Consider the following 20546-nt stretch of genomic DNA (forward strand, 5'->3'; position numbering starts at 1 on the left):
GGAGGAGTCGGAGCGCGGCCCGCGGGGCGGCGGCGGCCGGTATGAGGGAAGCCATCGTTCTTCATCGGCGCTTCTCCTGCCGCCTGGTTTCAAGCGGCGCTGGCCCTTTGCCATGAGCAGCACACGGCAGGGTGGGGCTCCGGCCTGACTCTCGGTCTTCTCCCTTTCCGGGAGGAGCGGCACTCGCCTTCGTGCACACAGCCTCGGCCCTTCGAGCGCTGCCCGCAGCCGCGGGCCACGGGTAGAGGCCGCCTGTCTACACACGGGCTTCCCGGCTTAAGTAAGTGAAAGGATTGAAATACAAGGGTATGTCATGGATCAGAACCCTATTCATGGAGTCTACTATCATGAAGGTAAAATTCTACAAATAACACAAATGTACAATTCAAATAAGCTGTTTCTAGTGAAACCCACTACCCAAACCCAGAATGCATCATGCAGTATCAACAGTAAAATGCAATCCATTTAATTTCAGCACCTGCCAAAAAAATGATGTTACTCCTAACCATCATATTAATTTCACAGCTCACATAGTTCCACTGGAACTTGGAGGTGGCTGCTACCTTAGCTAACTGAAAACCACAGCTTTCAGAAGCAAACTTGCAAGCTAACCAGTGATCTTTACATGACCAGTTCCTAAACCTTAAGAAGTTCTTTTCAATTTGCTTGCATTCAGATCGCCAGCTTCCCTGGCTCCATCCCCCATCCCAAAAATCTCTTCACTGATGCCAAAATCATTTGGTTTGAGACTATTGAGAAACACAAGTTTTAAGCAACTCATTGGCATTAGGAAACAATATACAAACTTTTATTTGAAGAAAATGTCTCAAATATGACAATAACTTTGGTCATGTTAAAAGGAGGCCATCCAAGAACAAATAAAAATGAGCTGCTTTATAAGCATGGCCACATACAGTATACTCTGATATTAGCTAATAGAAGCTAAGGTTACACGCATAAACAGGCCTTAGTACCATGCAAGTTCAATGCAATTTCATACATTCATTATAAGTTTTCAGTTATTTTCATGCCAAATCACCTTTTGGATAAAAAGGTAAGAAAGAAGTAACATCTAAACATGACCAAAATGGAACAGAAAAAAAAAAATCAGAAGTACAGACAACATTTTTATTAAAAAGATCTTGAAATTACACCTGTTCAAGAAGTGTTATATCATCTCCGATCATTCTTTCAGTGGGAATTAGTAGTATTAAGCATTGTTACATATCAAAAAATACAACTCTGTTTTACAACATAGTACTGGCATATTCAAAGTACTGTGCCAAATTATAAATAGTAAAATCGGATTTTGAAGTATTTTAATAGAAAGCAACTTATGCTCACACAAACATATGCACATATTATAGCTATGTAACAAAAGTTTTATAAAAGAAAACATTTACCCCATGCCAGCTTGAATTACTGAGGTGGGATTCAATATCTATTATGAAGATTGATGGTTCATTTATTTAAATATACTTATTAGTCTCTGGAAAAAATAAGACAAAAATTTACTTTCACCAGAATAGACACCATTCTTCACTGACAATCTGTTTCTCAGTCGTGACTGACATAAGTCGGTCCTTATGAAAGTGGCTCTTTTTTTTTTTTAAGACCTTTGCAATAAAAAAAGAAATGGTCCACTAGACTTCAAAAATTCAATCAGCTTCTGCTCAACTGCAGAATAATCCTATGCACTGCTTCTACCTAGAGTAATCTTCATCATCTGTCATCTGTAATTGTAGACAGTCACATCTTCCACTGTGACTCAAGGTGCAGCTACAAGTAGAGAAGTGCTTAGATACTCAGTCACTTCAAATACACTTGTTGAAGACTGCTTCTAGTGCATAATCAAGTTGAAAATCCCTTTACTGATCATAATGGTTTGTCAATAACTGTAACACCTAGAGTAAGGAAAAAAAGGCATATATTTTTAGGTAGTATTTAAAAAAAAACATCAAGAATATGAAAATCAAGTTTTAATATAATACCTTGCAACTAGTATAACATCAAAAAACTGTGCAATAGCATCAGTGTTCATGTTTTCTCTAATTTCTCTCTGACAAAGTTGTCTGTACCAGTGCAAAGTTCTGAAAGTTTCTATGAGTTGAAAAAGTTTCCCATTACTGAAGTTTAATTTTGTTACCAGTGAAATATATCCTTAACATTCACTCAAATAACTCATTTGAGAAACGGCAATTGTTGAAGGAAAAGACTCTGGAAACAGCTCTTGTTTTCTAAATATCAAATCCTGAAGAACTTTAGAATTGGACCCATAGATTGAGGCACAAATCTCTTCTTAAAAAAAGACTGGTCACACTAGAGTCATCTTTCTGACTCACCTCTTACATGCTAAATCCCTCCTGAGTACCATGTAATACCATTTTTTCCATTGTAGTGAATAATTGTTTGAAGACATCATTCAAAACATACCATCAGATTCTTCATACTCATTCTAGTATCTTCAGTTTTACCTTAGACAGGACTTTGTTTGGATGCTTTGTCAAATTTCTTATCCTAGCTGCAATACTGTAAAAAGTCTGTTAAAAAAAAAGATCTATACACATTACCTGCATAGCTTCTTCCTGTACTCATACAAGATGACACAACTGTCCATTTATCAGTTGTTGGATTATAATATTCCACTGTCGATAAATTACAGGAACCATCATCTCCACCAACTACATACAGGAGACCATTTACAGCACAAACACCTAAAAAAAGACAGGAAACCAATATGAAAACTAGCAGTTGGCTTGTTCGCCCCCAAAACACATGGTTTCTACTCTGCGACACCATGAAAGCAGCAGAAATCCAGGAAGATGGCATTTACACCAAAACATATTACCACTATTTTAAAGTAATCGTTGTGTATACCTGCATTCCTTCTGCACATGTTCATGTCTGCAACCTGCTTCCATGTACTGGCGACAGGATCAAACACTTCAACACTTTTTCTTACCAAAGGACCATCATGACCACCTACTGCATACAATAAATTGTTTAAGACACCAACACCTGTGAACATATGAAAATACTCAAAATTAACCAGAGAATGGCCTGACCCATACAAAGGAGAAACAACAAATATTAGGTCCACTAACATAAATCCTTCATCCAGTCAATGTTAGGAACTATTTCAGAAAACATTTGGGTCAGGATGCATTAAAGCAAAAAGACAGTAATCACAGCAAGACACCGATCAAATGTCTTGCATACCCATCTACCATATTGCAGCATACAAAGACCAGAGCTGTTCTGCAACAGAAGATTTAGAAAATTTTGGACGAAAAATGATGTGCAGGAAAATGAGGATTGTTGAAATTTAGGACTAATTAGAAGTGACAGTAAATGAGACAGTGTGCTCAGCCAGCATAACAGAAATCTGACAAGATGATAAAAGCGTAAGTGAATTTTTAGAAAGTAAAAACTGTGCAGTACAGAGGCTAAAAGCTGAATGGACAGACATTATACAATAGGGATGTTTCCACTGAAGTGTTGGAATACTTTGTAAACATATATATGAAACAAAAGTAAACAGAGTGAGCACCTTCCTCCTCCACAATTTGGAGGAGAACACCAAAGTTCCTTGAACCAAGCGTCAGTTATCAAAATATCCAAAAGGATATTAAAGGGTCTTGTTTACTCCTAGGGTCTCCTTTACAACAAAGGTTTAACAATCTGTAAGCTTGGGATGAAGGAATAAAGCTAGTCTGTATCTACTTGCTAATCAGGCTGGAGAATACTGAAAAGATGATAATAGGGGAAGCAGAAAGGAAGGCTTGTTTATTTATTCCTCACTTTATAATGCACCATTAGAACCCAAACATAACAGATTTCAGAAATGTAGGGGGTTTTTTTATTAAAACTTGTGAGTGATAGACCATAAAGACAACTGAAAAAACACTGCTGTGAAAGTACATTGGGAAATCTAACATACATCACATTTAAGATCATGAAACTCAAAGCTGAGATACAGATTTGCAAATATAGTTCTTAAAGGGTTCCACGGAAAGGGCACCACTTAAAATCTTTATTAAAGGGAAACAGCAAATGTGAATGCAAAAGATCAGTTAAGTCCTTCAGAGGGAAAAAAAGCTGGGTTAAAAAAAAAAAGAAACCTGAGACCTTAATAGCCAGCTGAAATATCTTTGAAAACATATCACTAATATGGTATGTAAGAGCCATTCCTATACAGGGAGAGAAATGACTCCTGCTGAAATAACTAAATTTTCTTACTAAGATGACAGCTTTTAATAATTAAAGGAAGAGGGGAAGGAAACATGGAAGAGTTAATTGGTACTGCAAATCTGAAAAATAGCTTCTTAATAGGACACTGCTTTATTATGCTAATAATGCTTTATCAGTGATATTCACTACTAACATTTCCCGATATCCTTCCCAGTTAATTTAATTCCTCTTTTATTGCTATTATTTCTAGCTATCATGTCACAGTATAATGCGACAGCTTTTCTTTCTCCCACTCTGATCACACTTTATTAGGCAGGATAATACAACATTCATCTTTTGTAACATTAAACATTACAGAGCTAGAAGGAAGGCTAAGATTTTTAGTTTAAATATGTGATGTGATACAAATTTCCCCCCACCCCAGCTTTCTGTACAGTTACCTACCTTCCTATTCAGTGTGTAGAGTTTTTCCTCTGCCACATTGCCATTTTTTCTTTGATAGTTCCTTATTTTTAATAATGTCCTCCATTCCTCTTTGGTGCTTCATTTTCCCTTAATCCCACACCCAGTTTCCAAGGCCTACCTTATTTCTTGCTCCTTCCGTCTGTATCCTCTTGTTGCCGTCTTCCGAGTTCTCCTTTCTCTGTTATTTTTCTTTCCTGCCCATTTTTCAGGACCCTGCCTTTTATCTCTCATCCCTCCCAAATGGCCTATATCTGGATCTGAAGTTCCTCATCCCAACATGTTGCTGGAAACAGATTTGTCCCCATATTGATCAACTGAGAAGCAGTTGGTACTAAAGAAGAGTAACTGAGGGTTAACCTCTGAAGCTGAAGCAGTAGGAACAGAAGAGATGGGCTTAAGTTCCTTGAGATGACCAGAGATCCAAAGGTTTAATACAGGAACAAAATTCTCTTTAGTTAGCACCCATAACACCAGCAGGACTGATGACCAGTTGAAACAGTTCTGGTGGTTTTGGACATTTGGCCCCTACAGCCAAACTCAATCAATAGTCATGATTTTCACATTGCCACCCACTCCTCCCCCACGCACAAATCCAATTTTCCATCTATTTAAGAGCAGCACAGAAAAATGTTGATGATTTTACTATGAATCTGAAATAACTGACTACATTTACTTTTCCTCTCCATTTTTTTTTTTTTAATCAGAGACAAGGTAAAAGGCAGCAGAGAGTTGAATAAACAAACACAGTCCTGAACTCTGGGACAAGGGCAGGGAGGAGAGGGGCTGAAAGATCCCAGTAGTTAGTGTGTCTAAAGCACTAATTCAGAGTTGTAGAAATAATTCAACATTTAAAAAAAATCTGAAACTATCTAGTGCATAAATAGGCTACAAGCATAACAATAGCTTGCAAACCCAGAATATTTAAAAAAAAACAACACTGAGATAAAATGGGTGTGCAGGCAGACTGCAAAATGAAGCTTTGTCACAACCCACCAACACTATTTGTCTTTATAATGATACTTGTAATTGGCCCATTTTATATAAATATTTTCCTCAAAACTTGGAAATATTAGACAGGAGTATTTAACTGTACCCTTACTGCAACTTTGGCCAGTTTTTAATCCAGAATTTACTTCCAAGATGGACAGACTGAGTAACTAGATGTTTCCTTCATTAACGTCATAGTTGTAGTTTAGAAACACAACCAAAACACTACTTTTAGCAATAAGACATATCAACTTGCTGATTTTGTAATGATATAATGGAAGTATCTCAAACTAAATTATCTTAATTTTAGTAATGATTTTGATACTTTTAAATATTTCTTTTGAAATAATTTGGACTTAATTTTAACATCATTATACAGATTAAAAACCGTTCAGAGTTAAAACGAATAATGGAAGGCAAGATGAAAAGTTGGGATAACTATTATTCATTTACTGAGCATATTAGAAGTCCATCCAATTTTATCTGTAGCAACATCTCTTCCAATTACGAAGCACATTAATGCAATAACCAGTAGATATTTGAAGGGTGTTGCTAAAAAGCACCAGTGAGTACTTGGCAAAAAAGTGACTTAAACAACTAAAAAAATAAACGTAGAAAAATAATATCATGCAATTTGACTTGAAAAAGTCCATGGGAACGCATCTAGAGAAATAAAACAACTTCTGCGAGTTGAAAAAACCTGAAATACCAAAAGACAAATAGAGGACAGTGAACAGTAAATGAGATTTGAGTCTATAATATAAATAGATAATGAAAATGCTAAAGTAAATTTGGAGCTGTGGAAGCATCATTTCATTAAACAAAATCAGAATACCACAGGCACTTTTGATGTCTTTAAGGAGGAATATACATACTCAGAATCGCAAGAAGGAAAAAAATAAAGAAGGGATTTTTAAGATTATAAAGAAATAAATGGATATACCTTGGCTAAACGATAAGGAAGGATAACATGTAGTAGCCTATACATATCCAAAGGATGTAAACACCAGGTGATGAGAAGAATTACTGAAGATGAAACAAAGGGTACATAAGTGGAAGTAATAGGATGAAACCAGTAATACAAACTTAAGAATGAACAAGGACAAAATTTCCTGCAGTGAATCAGAATGCAGAACAAGTCCTCCAAAGAGGTGGAAATCTAGTCACAGTTCACACATAAAGTCAACCTGAAAACGGTATTTGAAAAATCAGCCCTACACTGGCAAAGGGACATCTTTGAAGAAATGACTTTTTTTTCATCCTAGACATCCAGGTTTCAATACTTTAGTATTTAGGGTGATACTAAATTGATTGTCCCAATCCATGCATATTAGTCTGTATGTTAAGAACATCAGAAGTTATGGGAAGAAGGGGAATATGAAAAGTATGAAAAAGCAAGGAAAGATATTTACTATTAACAGACTGAATCTTACTCTGTAGGGCAGTTTTATGTTTATAACTTGCAATATATCCGTCATCTAAGACTAACGCATTCCATCAGACACAGACTTTAGCTTACCTTTTACATTTTTAGATACATTTTAAAACCACAAATTTGTTTCAGTTTTACAAGGATAGTTGATTCTTGTCCACTCACCTGCTCCACTCCGTCTAGTGCTCATTTCTGCAACATAGGTCCACTCATTTGTATTAGCATCATAGCATTCTACTGAACTAAGGCACTGACGTGACGCCCCATCGTACCCACCAACAGCATACAGTTTACCTAGAAGGGTAACCAACAGAAACCTACAGATTTCTAATGCACACAGATTATATTGGTACACAGGCTGAGGGGAAGTCATCATTCTCTGAATCAGCTACTAATCGGTAACTGTTGTCAGTTACTGAGTTTCTATTTTGTAAATGGTTCAAGATAATACACTGTAGTTCTTTCTCATTTTTAGGATGTAAAAGGCAGCCAATATCTAATGAACAATGTGAGTCAAAAGATTTTAAACTGCCTGGCTGAAGTACAAAGGTACTTTACCCTGGTCTTAATAAGAATTGTTCAAGCTAATTCAAGTATGTCCAACATTGGAAACTTGCAAATAGGCTTCCCAGAAATATCAAAAATTCTGATGAAAATTACTTGTACAGCCTGCATTTTCAGATCAGAAACAGCAGTGGTTCCTATGCAGTTAAAACACACACCTAAAGCTGTTTTAAGACCCAAGAGCCAGCCCAGCTCTGCATTGTGCAAGTGACAACCAGGCTGTTCACCACCAAGCTGACTCGAAAGTCAGCAGTTTTCCTGGCACTGTCCTTGAGATCATCCCCAGCATGCAACCAGCAAAGTCAGCCACAGATAACAGAGTTGGCAATACTGCAGTGCTACATCACTAAAGACCAATTTATAAGGTCATCACTGCAGTAATCAGGCTTTCTAGCTTTGCTGACATGTGTAACCTAGAGCATGCACGCTTAGCGAGCTTTTCCTCAGCTGGCCTCAGGCACAGTTGAAGCTCTGAAAAAAAAGTTAGAACAACTATGCTGAAAGCTGATCAAAACCAAGTAGAATGATTACGTGTTGTTCATACCATTTGAATTACAAGGTTGAGCAAAAACATAAATCTGCAATGTGTTTTCAAAAGTGAGAACAGGTAGTAGGGTAAATGCATTTCCCCCTCCTTTTTAATATCATTTGTCAACTTACCTCCAACAACACCTACGCCAACACTACTTCTTCTTGTGTTCATTGGAGCTACATGAAACCACTCATTAGTCTTTAAGTTGTAAACTTCGACTGAGGATAAACCTATGAAGACAATATAACATTATGTTCTCTATAAATCTAGGTGCAACACACTGTCTGCCTTCTGGAAAATTCTTCATATCTGAAAATTCAAATTATTTAGGGACTGTTGATTACTGTGCAAAAGGCACAACTGACGTTCTTTATGTAGGCAATTAGAGTCAACCAATTCTTGGTGTCTGAAAAAGGGCAAATTAATAAAAGCTTTTGTGGAACTCTGAAAAATTCTTCCCTAGATTTTTTTTCTTTCTTTTTAATTAAGTCACAGTGCTCTCTCCTACAAATAGTTATTAAGGAAAAGGATCATCTCTGCACAAACAGTTTAATGCATCTGTGAAGAGAATGAACAGTGTATGTCTGACCCACAGGTCAGAGACAGTTGTTTGTAATCCTGTTTACACTACATGAAAACGCACACATGTATTTCAAACGCAAACAGGACAAAAGAGACCAGGTAGTTTTGCTGCTCACATCTTCCATGAGTTAAGGACTCTGACTGTAGAAAGAATACTGAAAGGGAACTTGTCAAAGATTCACTAGTCATTAAGCCTAAACTCAGATGGGAGCAAACAGTCCACTACTCAGGTAGAAGGATGTGACCACTGAAGCACATTCCATACCACAACATACCAAGCTACCCTCATGCTTGGTTTCATCACAGCTACTGGGAAAAAAAAGACATTCAAATTTGTTATAACTATGTCAAGAGTAGTCAAAGCTCATCAGCATATAAAGGCAAATATACCTGTACTCCCATCAAATCCTCCCACAGCATAAAGAAGGCCATTCAATACAGCGGCTCCCAGTGTGCTTCTCCTGTCTTGCATATTAGCAACACTTGTCCACTGGTCCTTCACGGGATCATAGGAATCTACTGTGCGAACTCTCAGAGAACCATTGAAACCACCAACAGCATAAACCATGCCTCCCATGTACACCATTCCTAGAGCAGGGAATCAGGGAGGAAAGATGAGCGTTTTAGTCTTTGTTAATTCTATTCTGTACTCTCCTAAGTATGCAGATATTTGACACAATTTACAGTACTCACTACACTATTGGGCTTTTGACAGTGTCCCAGAGGCACACTTCATTCAGATTAAGCACTAGAAGTTCTGACACTTTTTGTTACTAATAGCTCACACTTCTGAATATCATCCTTGCTGAATTTCTTCTTGCTTAGACATCTCAGCTGCTTTAAGGTCACATTTTCACATTTTTAGTATCGGTTGGTCACTTCTTCACCTTCTTCATCTTATTTAATAATAATAGCTTATTTTAATTGTAAAAATATTATTATAATGCATTAATATTGAACTTTATTTATCCTCTCTATCTATGGGAAGTAAAGCAGTTTATTCTAGAGATTACAAACTGAAGCACAAATTAAGATGAAGTTACCAAACTTGCATTGTTCCAGATTATCAAGTAATTCAAATTTTAAGGATCATCACTGAAGTCAAGGCTTAACCCTTCTCAGATAAATGTCTTAAGTACTGTTCCAAAGAATGTGCGATGCTTTATACAGACGCCTAAATTCTGACGCATTACCAACCAAAACAAAAAAAAAAAAATATTAGGCATCACTTACCTGCTCTACACCTTCTGGAAGGCAACTCAGCTACCTGATGCCAACGTTCTTCTTTAAAATCATAGCATTCAACACTGCGAATTGCCTTTGGTGCCTGTCCTCCAACTACCATCATCAACTAAAAGGGAGATGATAATATCTGTTAGTTATTTGCATATATGAGAGCACCTGAAAGATCAAAAAAGTGTTAAAAAATGAATCAAGCTTCTGTACAAGAAATAATTAAAGGATGGTTCTCCTAAATTAGAAATTTGAGTCTTGCAAGCTAGGCAAAATTAGGGGTGGGGTTTTTTTTGTTTGGTGGGTTTTGTTTTAAACACATGCAATTTGTAATTTTAGTGGCTAGAGGAAATATCTAAGGTAGAAAAGCAGGACGCAGTTAGAATCTCAGTACAGCTCCCTTCAACAAGTCAGATCCTGCTGTATCTTCACATCCTACTCAGACCTCAGGTATGAGAATTCAGTGTCTATGATGTTCAATGGAACTGTGACCACCCATCACAGAACAGCCTTATCTGGTTCCTTTGAGAGAAACGTGCAAAATCTGCTGAATGGAATCTCTTATTCCATTATTGCAGTTGCCATAACAGTACTATGAGAAAACGTCTTTACTCCATTGGAAAGAAGATTAATATCTAATGTTTGTTTTGTTTTCTCCTAAAATGAACAAAAGGCAATATTTAGCTAAAAATTTAATAAAATGCCTTAACCCAGAGGCTTCAGTCCTTGTTTTGCTTTGATTATTTTTGTTTTTTAAAAACAGGCTTACTTCCTCATAATTGTATATTTCTCAAATGCTGACACATTTATTAAAAATGTTTATTGGAAGGGGAGGTAGTGGTGGTGCTGTGCATAGGTTGGAGACTACAACATCTATATCATAAGTAGTATGGAGCGTAAAGCTAATCACTTGTTATATTTTTGTGATAAATAATCCTGGTACAAAAATTTTGACTGGAATACCCCAAGTGACAGTCATGCTCTCATGAAATATTTTAAAATGGAGTTTGAAGAAATAAGTACATTGGAAAAATAAAGGTCTTACTTTTGGAAGGCTAGCAGGTGTTCTCAGTTTTGTTCGAGTGCTTTTCATCAATGCTCGTTGCTCAGTTGGCAGCAAGTGATACTTCATAGCTTCAATGAGGTAATCCTTACAAGCACTGCTGTTCTTAACCAATATTTCCTCTTCAACTCTCTGTTTATTAATAGAAGTTTAACAAGGTCTGAGCATGTTAAGGAAGTAGAACACAAATCACAATCTGAAGTGTAATAAAGCCTGTGCTATATCACACAAATGCAGGTTAATCTGATTTTTTAGATTGTCGTTTAACCACAGTTAGACACAAATTTACGTGATGACAATAAGCAGTCACTAGAAACAAAAAAAATCAGGGAGATGTGGGTTCTCAACTCATAAGTGGAAGAAACAATGCTAGGCAAGGTAAATCACTTTTCTTATGATCAGGCACATTTCTTGACTTTTCAATTACAGGGAGTACAGAACACTTTAAGCGGGGGGCGTAGTGGAGACTAATTTAACAAACTACAACACAAACAATAAAAAAACCAGCAAAAAACCCCCCAAAAAACAAACAAACAAAAAAACCCAAAACAACCCACACAAAGCAGGGGAAATTCAAATCACAAAAGCAGAATTTCTAAAATAAACACCTACCAACTTACTACTATACCTACTAACCAATGCTAATAGTGAACCCATATTTTCAATCCTAAATATTTGTCCTGACACCAAAATATTCAAAATGAGCTTATAAAATTTTTAAAAATTTATTATATCTGAACCTGGTAAAGGAATGTTTCCTTTGTCATTAATTCCTAACCAACTTAAGCAATAGATAAAATTCTTAAGTTGAAAATTCACTTATGAAAACAAAACTTGTATCAAAGGTCATATTACAAATGAAAGGTAACCTGACCTTAGCGAATTATATCGTCCAGATTACTAGTGTGGTATAACAAGTAGTTAGCCAAATAGATCAATTACTTATATATGTCATCCTCTATGTGGCAATCCCTCATTTGATTCTGCGTGTGTATGTGCACGTGTGTCTTTGGTAGTAGCTGTCTGTTTATTTTTACTGTCAGTAACACACTACCTTACACTGTTGTTTAATTTTAAAATTAGCCATCTGGCATTAAAAAAATAAACAGAAATGTTCACGTGCAGAAGAATCAGTATTCCTTTTTGCTTACCTGAACTAAATATTCCCGGGAAAGCAAAGGCAGCCGAACATGCTCCATCAGGCGTGCCATTAGCTCCTGCCTTACATCTTTGTCATGGTTTACCCACGCTATCACTGCTTCAAATACCTTCCAGAAAACAAACAAATGCGAGTCCCTTGACTTACAAGTTGATAAGTATGAAAATATCAGTGTGCCTCCAAAAATAGTTTTTGCTTATCCTAAAATTGCCAGCGTAAGAAAAGACAGCAGTTACAGCTCCCGTTATTTCCATAGTTATCCACTACAAAATTCTGAAGATGCATTAGCCAGTCTCTTTTTGTATCAGTTCTCTATTGGTGTTTCAAAGATAGCTGTGCTACGTTGACAAAATGCGCACAGTAATTTCATTGATGCTGAAAATCCAGTAAAACTAGGTAAACAAACACCACAGCAGCAGCAATATTACAATCCTCGTACTTTTCTTCCTTTCGTGGAGAATCGACCTGCCACATCATCATTCAAATGACTTCTTATCACTGAGCCTTACTAGGAGAAGTGATCCCAAGCCTAGTTTCTCCTTTATTGCACAGCAGGTCATTATATACTAGAGCATGAAAACCTTAATTATACTCCTCAGAAGCAGCATCATATGTATCAAAGTGATGCATCCGGACCTTCAGGGTATTACGTGAACAGCAACATGACTTTGCTAGTTGCAATTCAAGCAGACAGTTCTTAGATTCAAAGTTTCAAAAAGGTTTTAACACAAAACACTACCTAGCTGTACAAATCAGTATTCAAATGTGCTTTTGAATACAACTTAGCCTCATTTGAACAGAGGTGTTAGTACATCTATATACTCCTTGGAAAAAAGAAAACCAAAATATTTTAAATTGATTACAACTGGATTCAAAAGCTCAGAATGAATAAATCTACAACCTGAAAACCGTTAGAGGTTCAAAGAGAGGGACTGGGCTCACTGTAGAGTTTCAAAAATAGCTTTAAAAGAACGAGATCTAGCTAAAGGTGAGCCAACACATATTGAAACTCAAGTTTGGTTACCCCAAGCTACCTAGCCATCTCCTTTGCAACCCACATTTGTTCAGTTAGGCTAAACAGCCCACATGTACATACAGAGTTTTAATACCTTTGTGGGACTGCTGATGCTGAAGTTAGTAGACGGTATATACTTGCTCTTCAAACTACTATTTTTGATTTATTTATCCCTTGGTAAACGAAACTCCTGTGTATGTGACTCACAACATGTGTTCTGTTTGTTCTGCTTGGAGATGAGAAAGAACTTCCATTTAATCTTGTTTCAATTTTTTTCAAAGAACAAAGGGTTATGTGATTTAATATAGTTTTAGGATTTTTAAGAGCTGAGATTAATTTTCATCATTGGACTGACAACATTTTTTGGGAAAAATCCTTTAAACATGAGCACAATACATGCCTAATTTCACTGAGGAAACAAAGAACGCATCCAAACAAGTGTACGAGAGCAGCTTGCGCTCTCATCCAAAAGAACAAAAAGCATACTGGGATACAGGCGGTCTTACCTTCTCTTCTGAGGCAATTGTGAGTTTGTCACTGGATATAAGACTGCACACCTGCTCTACACCAAGATTGAGGTATTCTTCACTAAGTACGACATCAGAAAAGTGCTGTTCTGTTTGGAGGAAAAGAAGTACTCTAACATACAGTGTGAAGCATATCCCACAACAAGCATTAAAGCAGCAGAGGAAAAATAGAATATTCAATATGCATGCTAGAAGGAATACCTTAACTTAACATATTTTATATAGGTTAAAGCTTGGTCTCAAACAGCTTTTATATTTAAAGATTCTTTAAAATAATTGAAATATTAAAATACATTATACTAAATGTAACTGTCGTAGCAATTCAACGTTTTCAGCATTGCTTCATCTCAGTACTTGTCCTCAAGAAGTATTTAAATCTTATTTTGCTGTCTTTGTACAAACAAAGACAGCAAAAAAGATTCCAGAAAAAGAATATGCTCTGTATGTTGTTGACAAATACGTTTTAAACCTGTAGTTCAATCTGAACAATGGCTGATTCATTAGAACTAACCAGCATTTTTGCAATTTAATATAGGTCAAATCAAACAGGAAATCTGGATCTTGTTGCATCTCTCGGACCTTCTCCAAGGTCATAAAAATACTACATATCACAATCCCTACAACATGTAGAAGGTGTGTAATTTTTCCTCATTTTTTTTTATTGCCTCAACTTAAAGTAAACTGACAAAATTTAACGTTTTAGTTGTAGAACCAGACATTTTCTTTTAAGATAGAGCACATATCTTTGTCAAGTTGTTTTTCAGTTATTCAGTTGTCCTCTCCCTTCCTTAAAATTGGTTCTTAAACCATTCAGTTGCTTAAAAAGTAGCTCCAGCCAGTTAACTGTTATTTTTCCCCCTCTTCAGCTATTCTTAACAGAAGTTAGCAGGGACAACTGTTACTGGGAATTTAAGAATTCACTCAAAATTAAAGTAGAAAAAGGTCAAACATATTCAAACTAAAAAAAATTTTAAAGCCTTTTCTATCACTCCACTAGTGCTACTAGACTCCATGTTTGATTAACTTTTTTTAACAGCTTAAGACAGTTTAAGAATGCTGAATGCTTCCAGATCAAGAAGTCTAAAATTTTCAGGTCAACTTTGCAGGGTACAACAGCTTTTTCACACTGCACTAAAGCCTAAAGAGCATAAAAAGATATATCTAGCACAGTATAATTCTTGTCCTTTATCTGGTTCAGCATTCCATTCCTTGAAACAGGCAGCACAAATTGCTTCAGGCAAAAGTCTAAGAATTTATATGAAAAGTATGATAATAAAACCTCCTCCCATAAAGGTCTCACTACAATCATGAAAGGTTAGAGATTGGTAGCCAGAAGCATAACTTTTTACCTTAACCACATTTTACTAAGCAATTAGTTTAGTGAGATACAGTCGAGTTCACTTGAGTTCGTTAAATTCTTGACTTTAATATCTTCCTATAGTAAAAATCTCACAGTCTCATTGAACAAAAAGGCCCACATCTAAATTCAACACACAGTTTACCATTAATAAGTTTTCAATTAATATCCCCATGTTCTAATGCTGAATACAATGATAGGGAAAGCCACAACCTGCCTACTCAAAATCATTCATTATTCTATATTCCTTTTTAGCCTTCATCTCTATTTAACGTAGACAGTCCTTACCTTTTCACCACCCTCATCCTACCAGCCTTTTCATGCAATCATCATCACTACAAGTCCCTCCAACTCTGCAGCATTCTCTTATGATGGACACACATAGTATTTTCTGCTGTATTTCAGGTAATGGCACAGAAAGGATGAGGAGAATTACTACTGATTTTTATACCACCACCATTTTCCACTCCTTACAAATTGTTGTCTGCTCTTCAGGCTACAAATATGCAGTTTCTTGAGTTGAAGTAGAGTTTTCTGAGGTACACTTATTGAAATAAGTATCTGATTAATTTTACTATTTGCAGATGAGAAATAGAAATTGAGAAAGTTGATTAGCATAAATTAGTTTTATGATAAACTCCACATTTCAAGTGACAGTGCCACAAAACAGCACGTCTGACTGTACTCAGAAATTGAGTTAAGAAGCAAGCAGAAAGCAGAAACAACACTCTTCTCAGTCTCAAACACATCTGAGGTTCAGAAGCCTTGTTCATCTTCCCTTGAGAAAGATGATCCAACAGAGGATCACATCCAACAGGGTACACTTCATAAACTGGAAGTACCCAGTTGATTTTACAGACTCATACAAAAGCCTTCTATTTTTAAAAGGTGATTTAGATTTATGACATGCTTTAAATAGGAAGAGATCCAGCCCCTAAACAGAAGAGTGAAAGTTGGGAGTTTTCAAAGTAATACAATGAATGTGGGGCTGTCTCCATGCTAGGAAGAGAACTGTAGAAGAAAATCCGACAAAAATAGACAGCACTTGAACAAAAACTAAGACTGTTTTACTGGATGTCAGCCTGTGTGCTTAAAGCATAAGGCATGGGTCCAAGCAAAGAAAGAGTGGAAAGAAAGGAGAAATTAAACCAAACTACTCAGTCAATAGCTACAGGCTCAGGTTCTCAAGCAACACCTGGAAACAAATCCTCAGCTGAATTAATTACAGAAAAAAGGAGAAATAGAAGAGTAGATTGCTATATAAATTTTAGTCATCAAAAAAAGAGGTAAGGTGAAATAACTTCTTTTAAGAACTGTATCTTGTTGTCAAGGAGACCATCTTAACTGATTGATAGATAATCTTTTGGCAGAAGCCAATTGAAATTACAGCTAGATGGATTACTCAAAATAATTAGAAACTGAAAAGAACAATGAAATGCAAAACCACCAATTAAGTCTGCCAATGGCAATTTATCTAAAGCTGTTCAAGTGCTGAAGACAGAAGGCATTATTATATATAAAAATAATCCTTATGAAATTCACACTTCTTGCTTCCTTTTAACAAGAAGGATATCAGCATCTTTGAAATAATATGATTCAGTACTAAAAGTTTAAAAAATCCCACTTATATCCTCTTTTGTTGATAATTATGAGAGAAAAATAGTACAAGGGGGTGCATTTTTTTTGCATTCTGGGTTAGGATTTGTACTATCCCGTATTATTGCTCACATCCTGAAAGCTTTGATAATCTGGAGATATTAACACCAAACATGATGAAACTTATGACATGATTAAATATTTCACGCACCTATTCCCTGCAAAATCTCAAATTAGCTTCATTTTCATTTGTTGCATTAGGTAACACACTTCTTTCTTCATGAACACCTCCTAGATAAGCAAACAGATAGAACTATCTGGCTGGAAGTTTTCACGAGAGAATAAAATACGTTGTTTCCCCCCCCACCCCAATCAGAATTTTCCACACAGTGTGCAACTTTTGACAAATTCGTACTGGAATCCTGCCGCACTTCTTGCCACTTGCATTGAAGCCAGCTGGCTCCAGAGTCAGGCAGCCTGGAAACAAGCTGGCTTAGGAGCTGCAGAGGCTTGGCTCCCAATTCCCACTTCCTAAGCAAGAAGAATCCTATTTTATTGTCAAAACTAAAATCTGCCTTTAAGAAAAAAAAAACCTTCCATTTTAAGACATTTCTAAAATATCTGTTCCAATTGCATATGAAAAACTGATTTTCACATTTTTGCAACCGATAGAGAGAGTTTCTATCTGAATAGCTAAAGATCTGTCCTTGTCTGCCCTGTACCAGTAGGATGAGTCTTCAGCTTCAGGGGCAAACTAAAAGGACAAAAAGGAAGCTTTTAACAACATGAAGGGGGCTAGTAACAAATTCTTTGGAAGTACAATAAGTGTGGAGAGCACAGGAAGATAATGGGAGCTGTAAATGTACCACTTTTTGGTATTTTTCATTATGAGCCTGGAGATGTGTATTACACACACGGCAGCAGTAAGCACTTGATCTACCTCTTCTATCCAAAAGGCATATAGTCTTGCTGGCCATGAAGATGTTGGCACTAACTTTATATTTTTCAATTACACAGGAAGGAAAGCTACATCTGAAATTTGCACAGGACATGTACATTTGCGGATGAATTCACAAACATTATTTCACTCATTTATATACGTACAGGCAGACTTTCTCTGGCTTAACTGCCTTTATTAAGTGGAATAAAAAAATACAGAAGCAAAGGTCTGCTGAAGTTCCCTCAGATTAAAAACCTTTCAGAGAAGCATGGAGGCCAAAAATAAAAGCCTGTAACCCATCTTCTCCTTTTTGTTTTATGACAGTGGCTGTTGTCACTGTTTGTCTCCATGTATGACATTGTTGAAGACTGCCTAAATTTCTGTTCCATCACTGATCGGCTTCAGTCATTTTCTAACATTTTTCTGATGTGTTCCAGCAGCTGATGACACTTAATATCCATTTCTAGAAATCTTTTTAACATTTTGTACACTTTCAGAAATCTTCTTCAAAGATCTTCCCAAAGCCACAGTAACATGTATGAAAAACATGGCCGGAGCTTATCAGTGCCAGAGGCTGCAGCTGGAAAAATGGGAAAAAACCCTTACATTCCCTAGGTCTTTACATGACAGTAATCTGAAGCGTATTAGTGTGTGAAAAAAATATCACAATATCAAGTCTCCTGACTGTCTTCTGTCTGGTTTAGACCAAGTATTTCTATTCCACAAAACAGATGATGATATTTTTTATAAACTAAATGGAATACCTGCATCTTTCTGATGTGAAAATGCTACAAAACCAGATGGAACTTTCCAGAAATGTAGCTTCTTTCTTTAAAACAAGATAACCTCTTGTTTTAAAGCAATGCAGAGCATGGGAACTTGGAAAGATCTAAGCCTTACATTCATTTAAAAGAACAATGACAATTTCTCAAGCAGGTGAGACAAAAATATTTAGCAAGAACTAGTTTTTAAAATTATTGCTTCAATTCACAATCTCACTTTGTGATGTTTCTGGCTTGGGACAAAAGGTCTTTGCTAATGGCCTAACAGAAGGCACTGGTCAAGCAGGAACTCCAGCCTTATTACAGAGGGATAGATACAAGCTCTGCCAGCTGGAGAACCAGCAGAAGCTAAACACTGCAGAATCCTTTTTTTTTTTAAATCTGATTTACTTGTCAATTTTATGCTTAAATAACTGCATTTGAGAACACCGTGAAATTCATAGCAGCCAAGGTAACAGAAGCATAGCAACAGACGTTGCTACTCAGAATAGCATCATAAGAACGATTCTGCTAACTACATCCTTTCAATCTCATGCATATGGATATACACAAGAGTAGTCTACAGAAGACATGCAGGCTTCCAAGTCTAGTCAGGACTCAAAAGTTTGAGACTCAGAAGACCAGAATCAAGAACATGATATCCCACAGTTAAGTACAACACAGCAATCCCTGCTTGGCAACACGTGCCAAGACTCCCTAAAAAGAGTTTCTTCAACACCTCCTCAGCATGATGCTAAAAGCCAAGAAGTTCTGCTGTGTAAAGATGGTCCTCAAAAGATACTTCTACAGGTAATCCAATGTTTCCAAAGCCCGTACGGCCCGTGCAGTGAGTGCAAGTACATTATTATTCTTAAATTATAACTAAGAAATATGTTAAGGCCTAAGCAGTGAGCAAGTGTCTCTCTAGTCCAAGATAGCATAGCCCTCTTCATTAAAAGGCTTTTCCAGTCTCTCTTCAGGTTGTACATAAAATCATGACAACTATAAAATTCAACAGAGTCTCAGGAAAAATTGTTATTTTGTGAACATCTTCTAAGGCTACACAAGATGTGTATCAGACTAAAACTGAGGAAGGACTAGCAGCGGTCATGCCACATACTCTTCAAAGGAATCCTCACACAAGAAGGACAAGTGGCCTCAGATGTATGTACTCCCTGACTGTGCAAGTGCGACAAGACCCAGAGCAGGGCTGCTTTCTGGAACATCATGAGAACAAGTAGCACCTCAGAAAGTTTAATTGCAACAGAAGCTCATTCCAAGTAATCTCTATCAGTTGTCCACCATTTTCAGATCTCTCCACAGGCATCTATCAACATGATAGAATTCTCAGTTGTGAGCAAAGTAAGGAGAGGGGTCAGCAAAACTGCTACCATGGACTTCCGGAGGGCAGACTTTGGCCTGTTTAGGTCACTGGTTGAAAGAGTCCCTTGGGAGACAGTCCTGAAGGACAAAGGGGTCCAGGAAGGCTGGACAGTCTTCAAGAAGGAAATCTTAAAGGCGCAGGAGCAGGCGGTCCCCATGTGCCATAAGAAGAGCTGGCGGGGAAGGCAACCGGCCTGGCTGAACAGGGAGATTTTACTGGGACTCAGGGAAAAGAGGAGAGTTTATCACCTCTGGAAGAAGGGGCAGGCAACTCAAGATGAGCACAAGGATCTCATTGGGTCAAGCAAGGACAAAATTAGAAAGGCAAAAGCCCAGCTAGAGCTCAGTCTGGCCACAGCTGTAAAGGATAATAAAAAATGCTTCTACAAATATATTAACAACAAGAAGAGAGGCAAGGAGAATCTCCATCCCCTACTGGATATGGCAGGGAACATTGTCTCCAAGGACGAGGACAAGGCTGAGGTACTTAATGCCTTCTTTACCTCAGTCTTTAATAGCCAGTCCAGGTATCTGCAGGATATTTAGCCTCCTGAGCTGGAAGATGGGGATGGAGAGCACAATAACCCACCCATAATCCAGCAGGAAACAGTTAAGTACCTGTTAGGCCACCTGGGCTCCCACAAGTCTATGGGGCCTGATGGGATCCACCCAACAGTACTGAGAGAGCTGGCGGAGGAGCTTGCCAAGCCACTCTCCATCATTTATCAGCAGTCCTGGTTAACAGGGGAGGTCCCAGAA

The 20546-nt window shown here is 37.1% G+C and overlaps 1 protein-coding gene across 1 annotated transcript; it reads right to left on the reverse strand.

Annotated features, from left to right (window-relative positions):
• Window positions 1–780: 780 nt before the first annotated feature.
• KLHL2 (kelch-like family member 2) lies at window positions 781–13839 on the reverse strand (the record flags this gene model as incomplete). The annotated part of the gene is made up of 10 exons (XM_010292076.1): window positions 781–1904; window positions 2571–2714; window positions 2878–3018; window positions 7241–7369; window positions 8300–8401; window positions 9144–9341; window positions 9987–10104; window positions 11032–11181; window positions 12201–12317; window positions 13730–13839. Coding segments are annotated over 10 exons (1238 nt in total), but the record flags the coding sequence as incomplete, so codon positions are not given.
• Between the last annotated feature and the right edge of the window lie 6707 nt (window positions 13840–20546).

The sequence above is a fragment of the Phaethon lepturus genome, unplaced genomic scaffold, assembly GCF_000687285.1.
Source record: "Phaethon lepturus isolate BGI_N335 unplaced genomic scaffold, ASM68728v1 scaffold56107, whole genome shotgun sequence".
In the NCBI taxonomy this organism is placed as follows: domain Eukaryota; kingdom Metazoa; phylum Chordata; class Aves; order Phaethontiformes; family Phaethontidae; genus Phaethon; species Phaethon lepturus.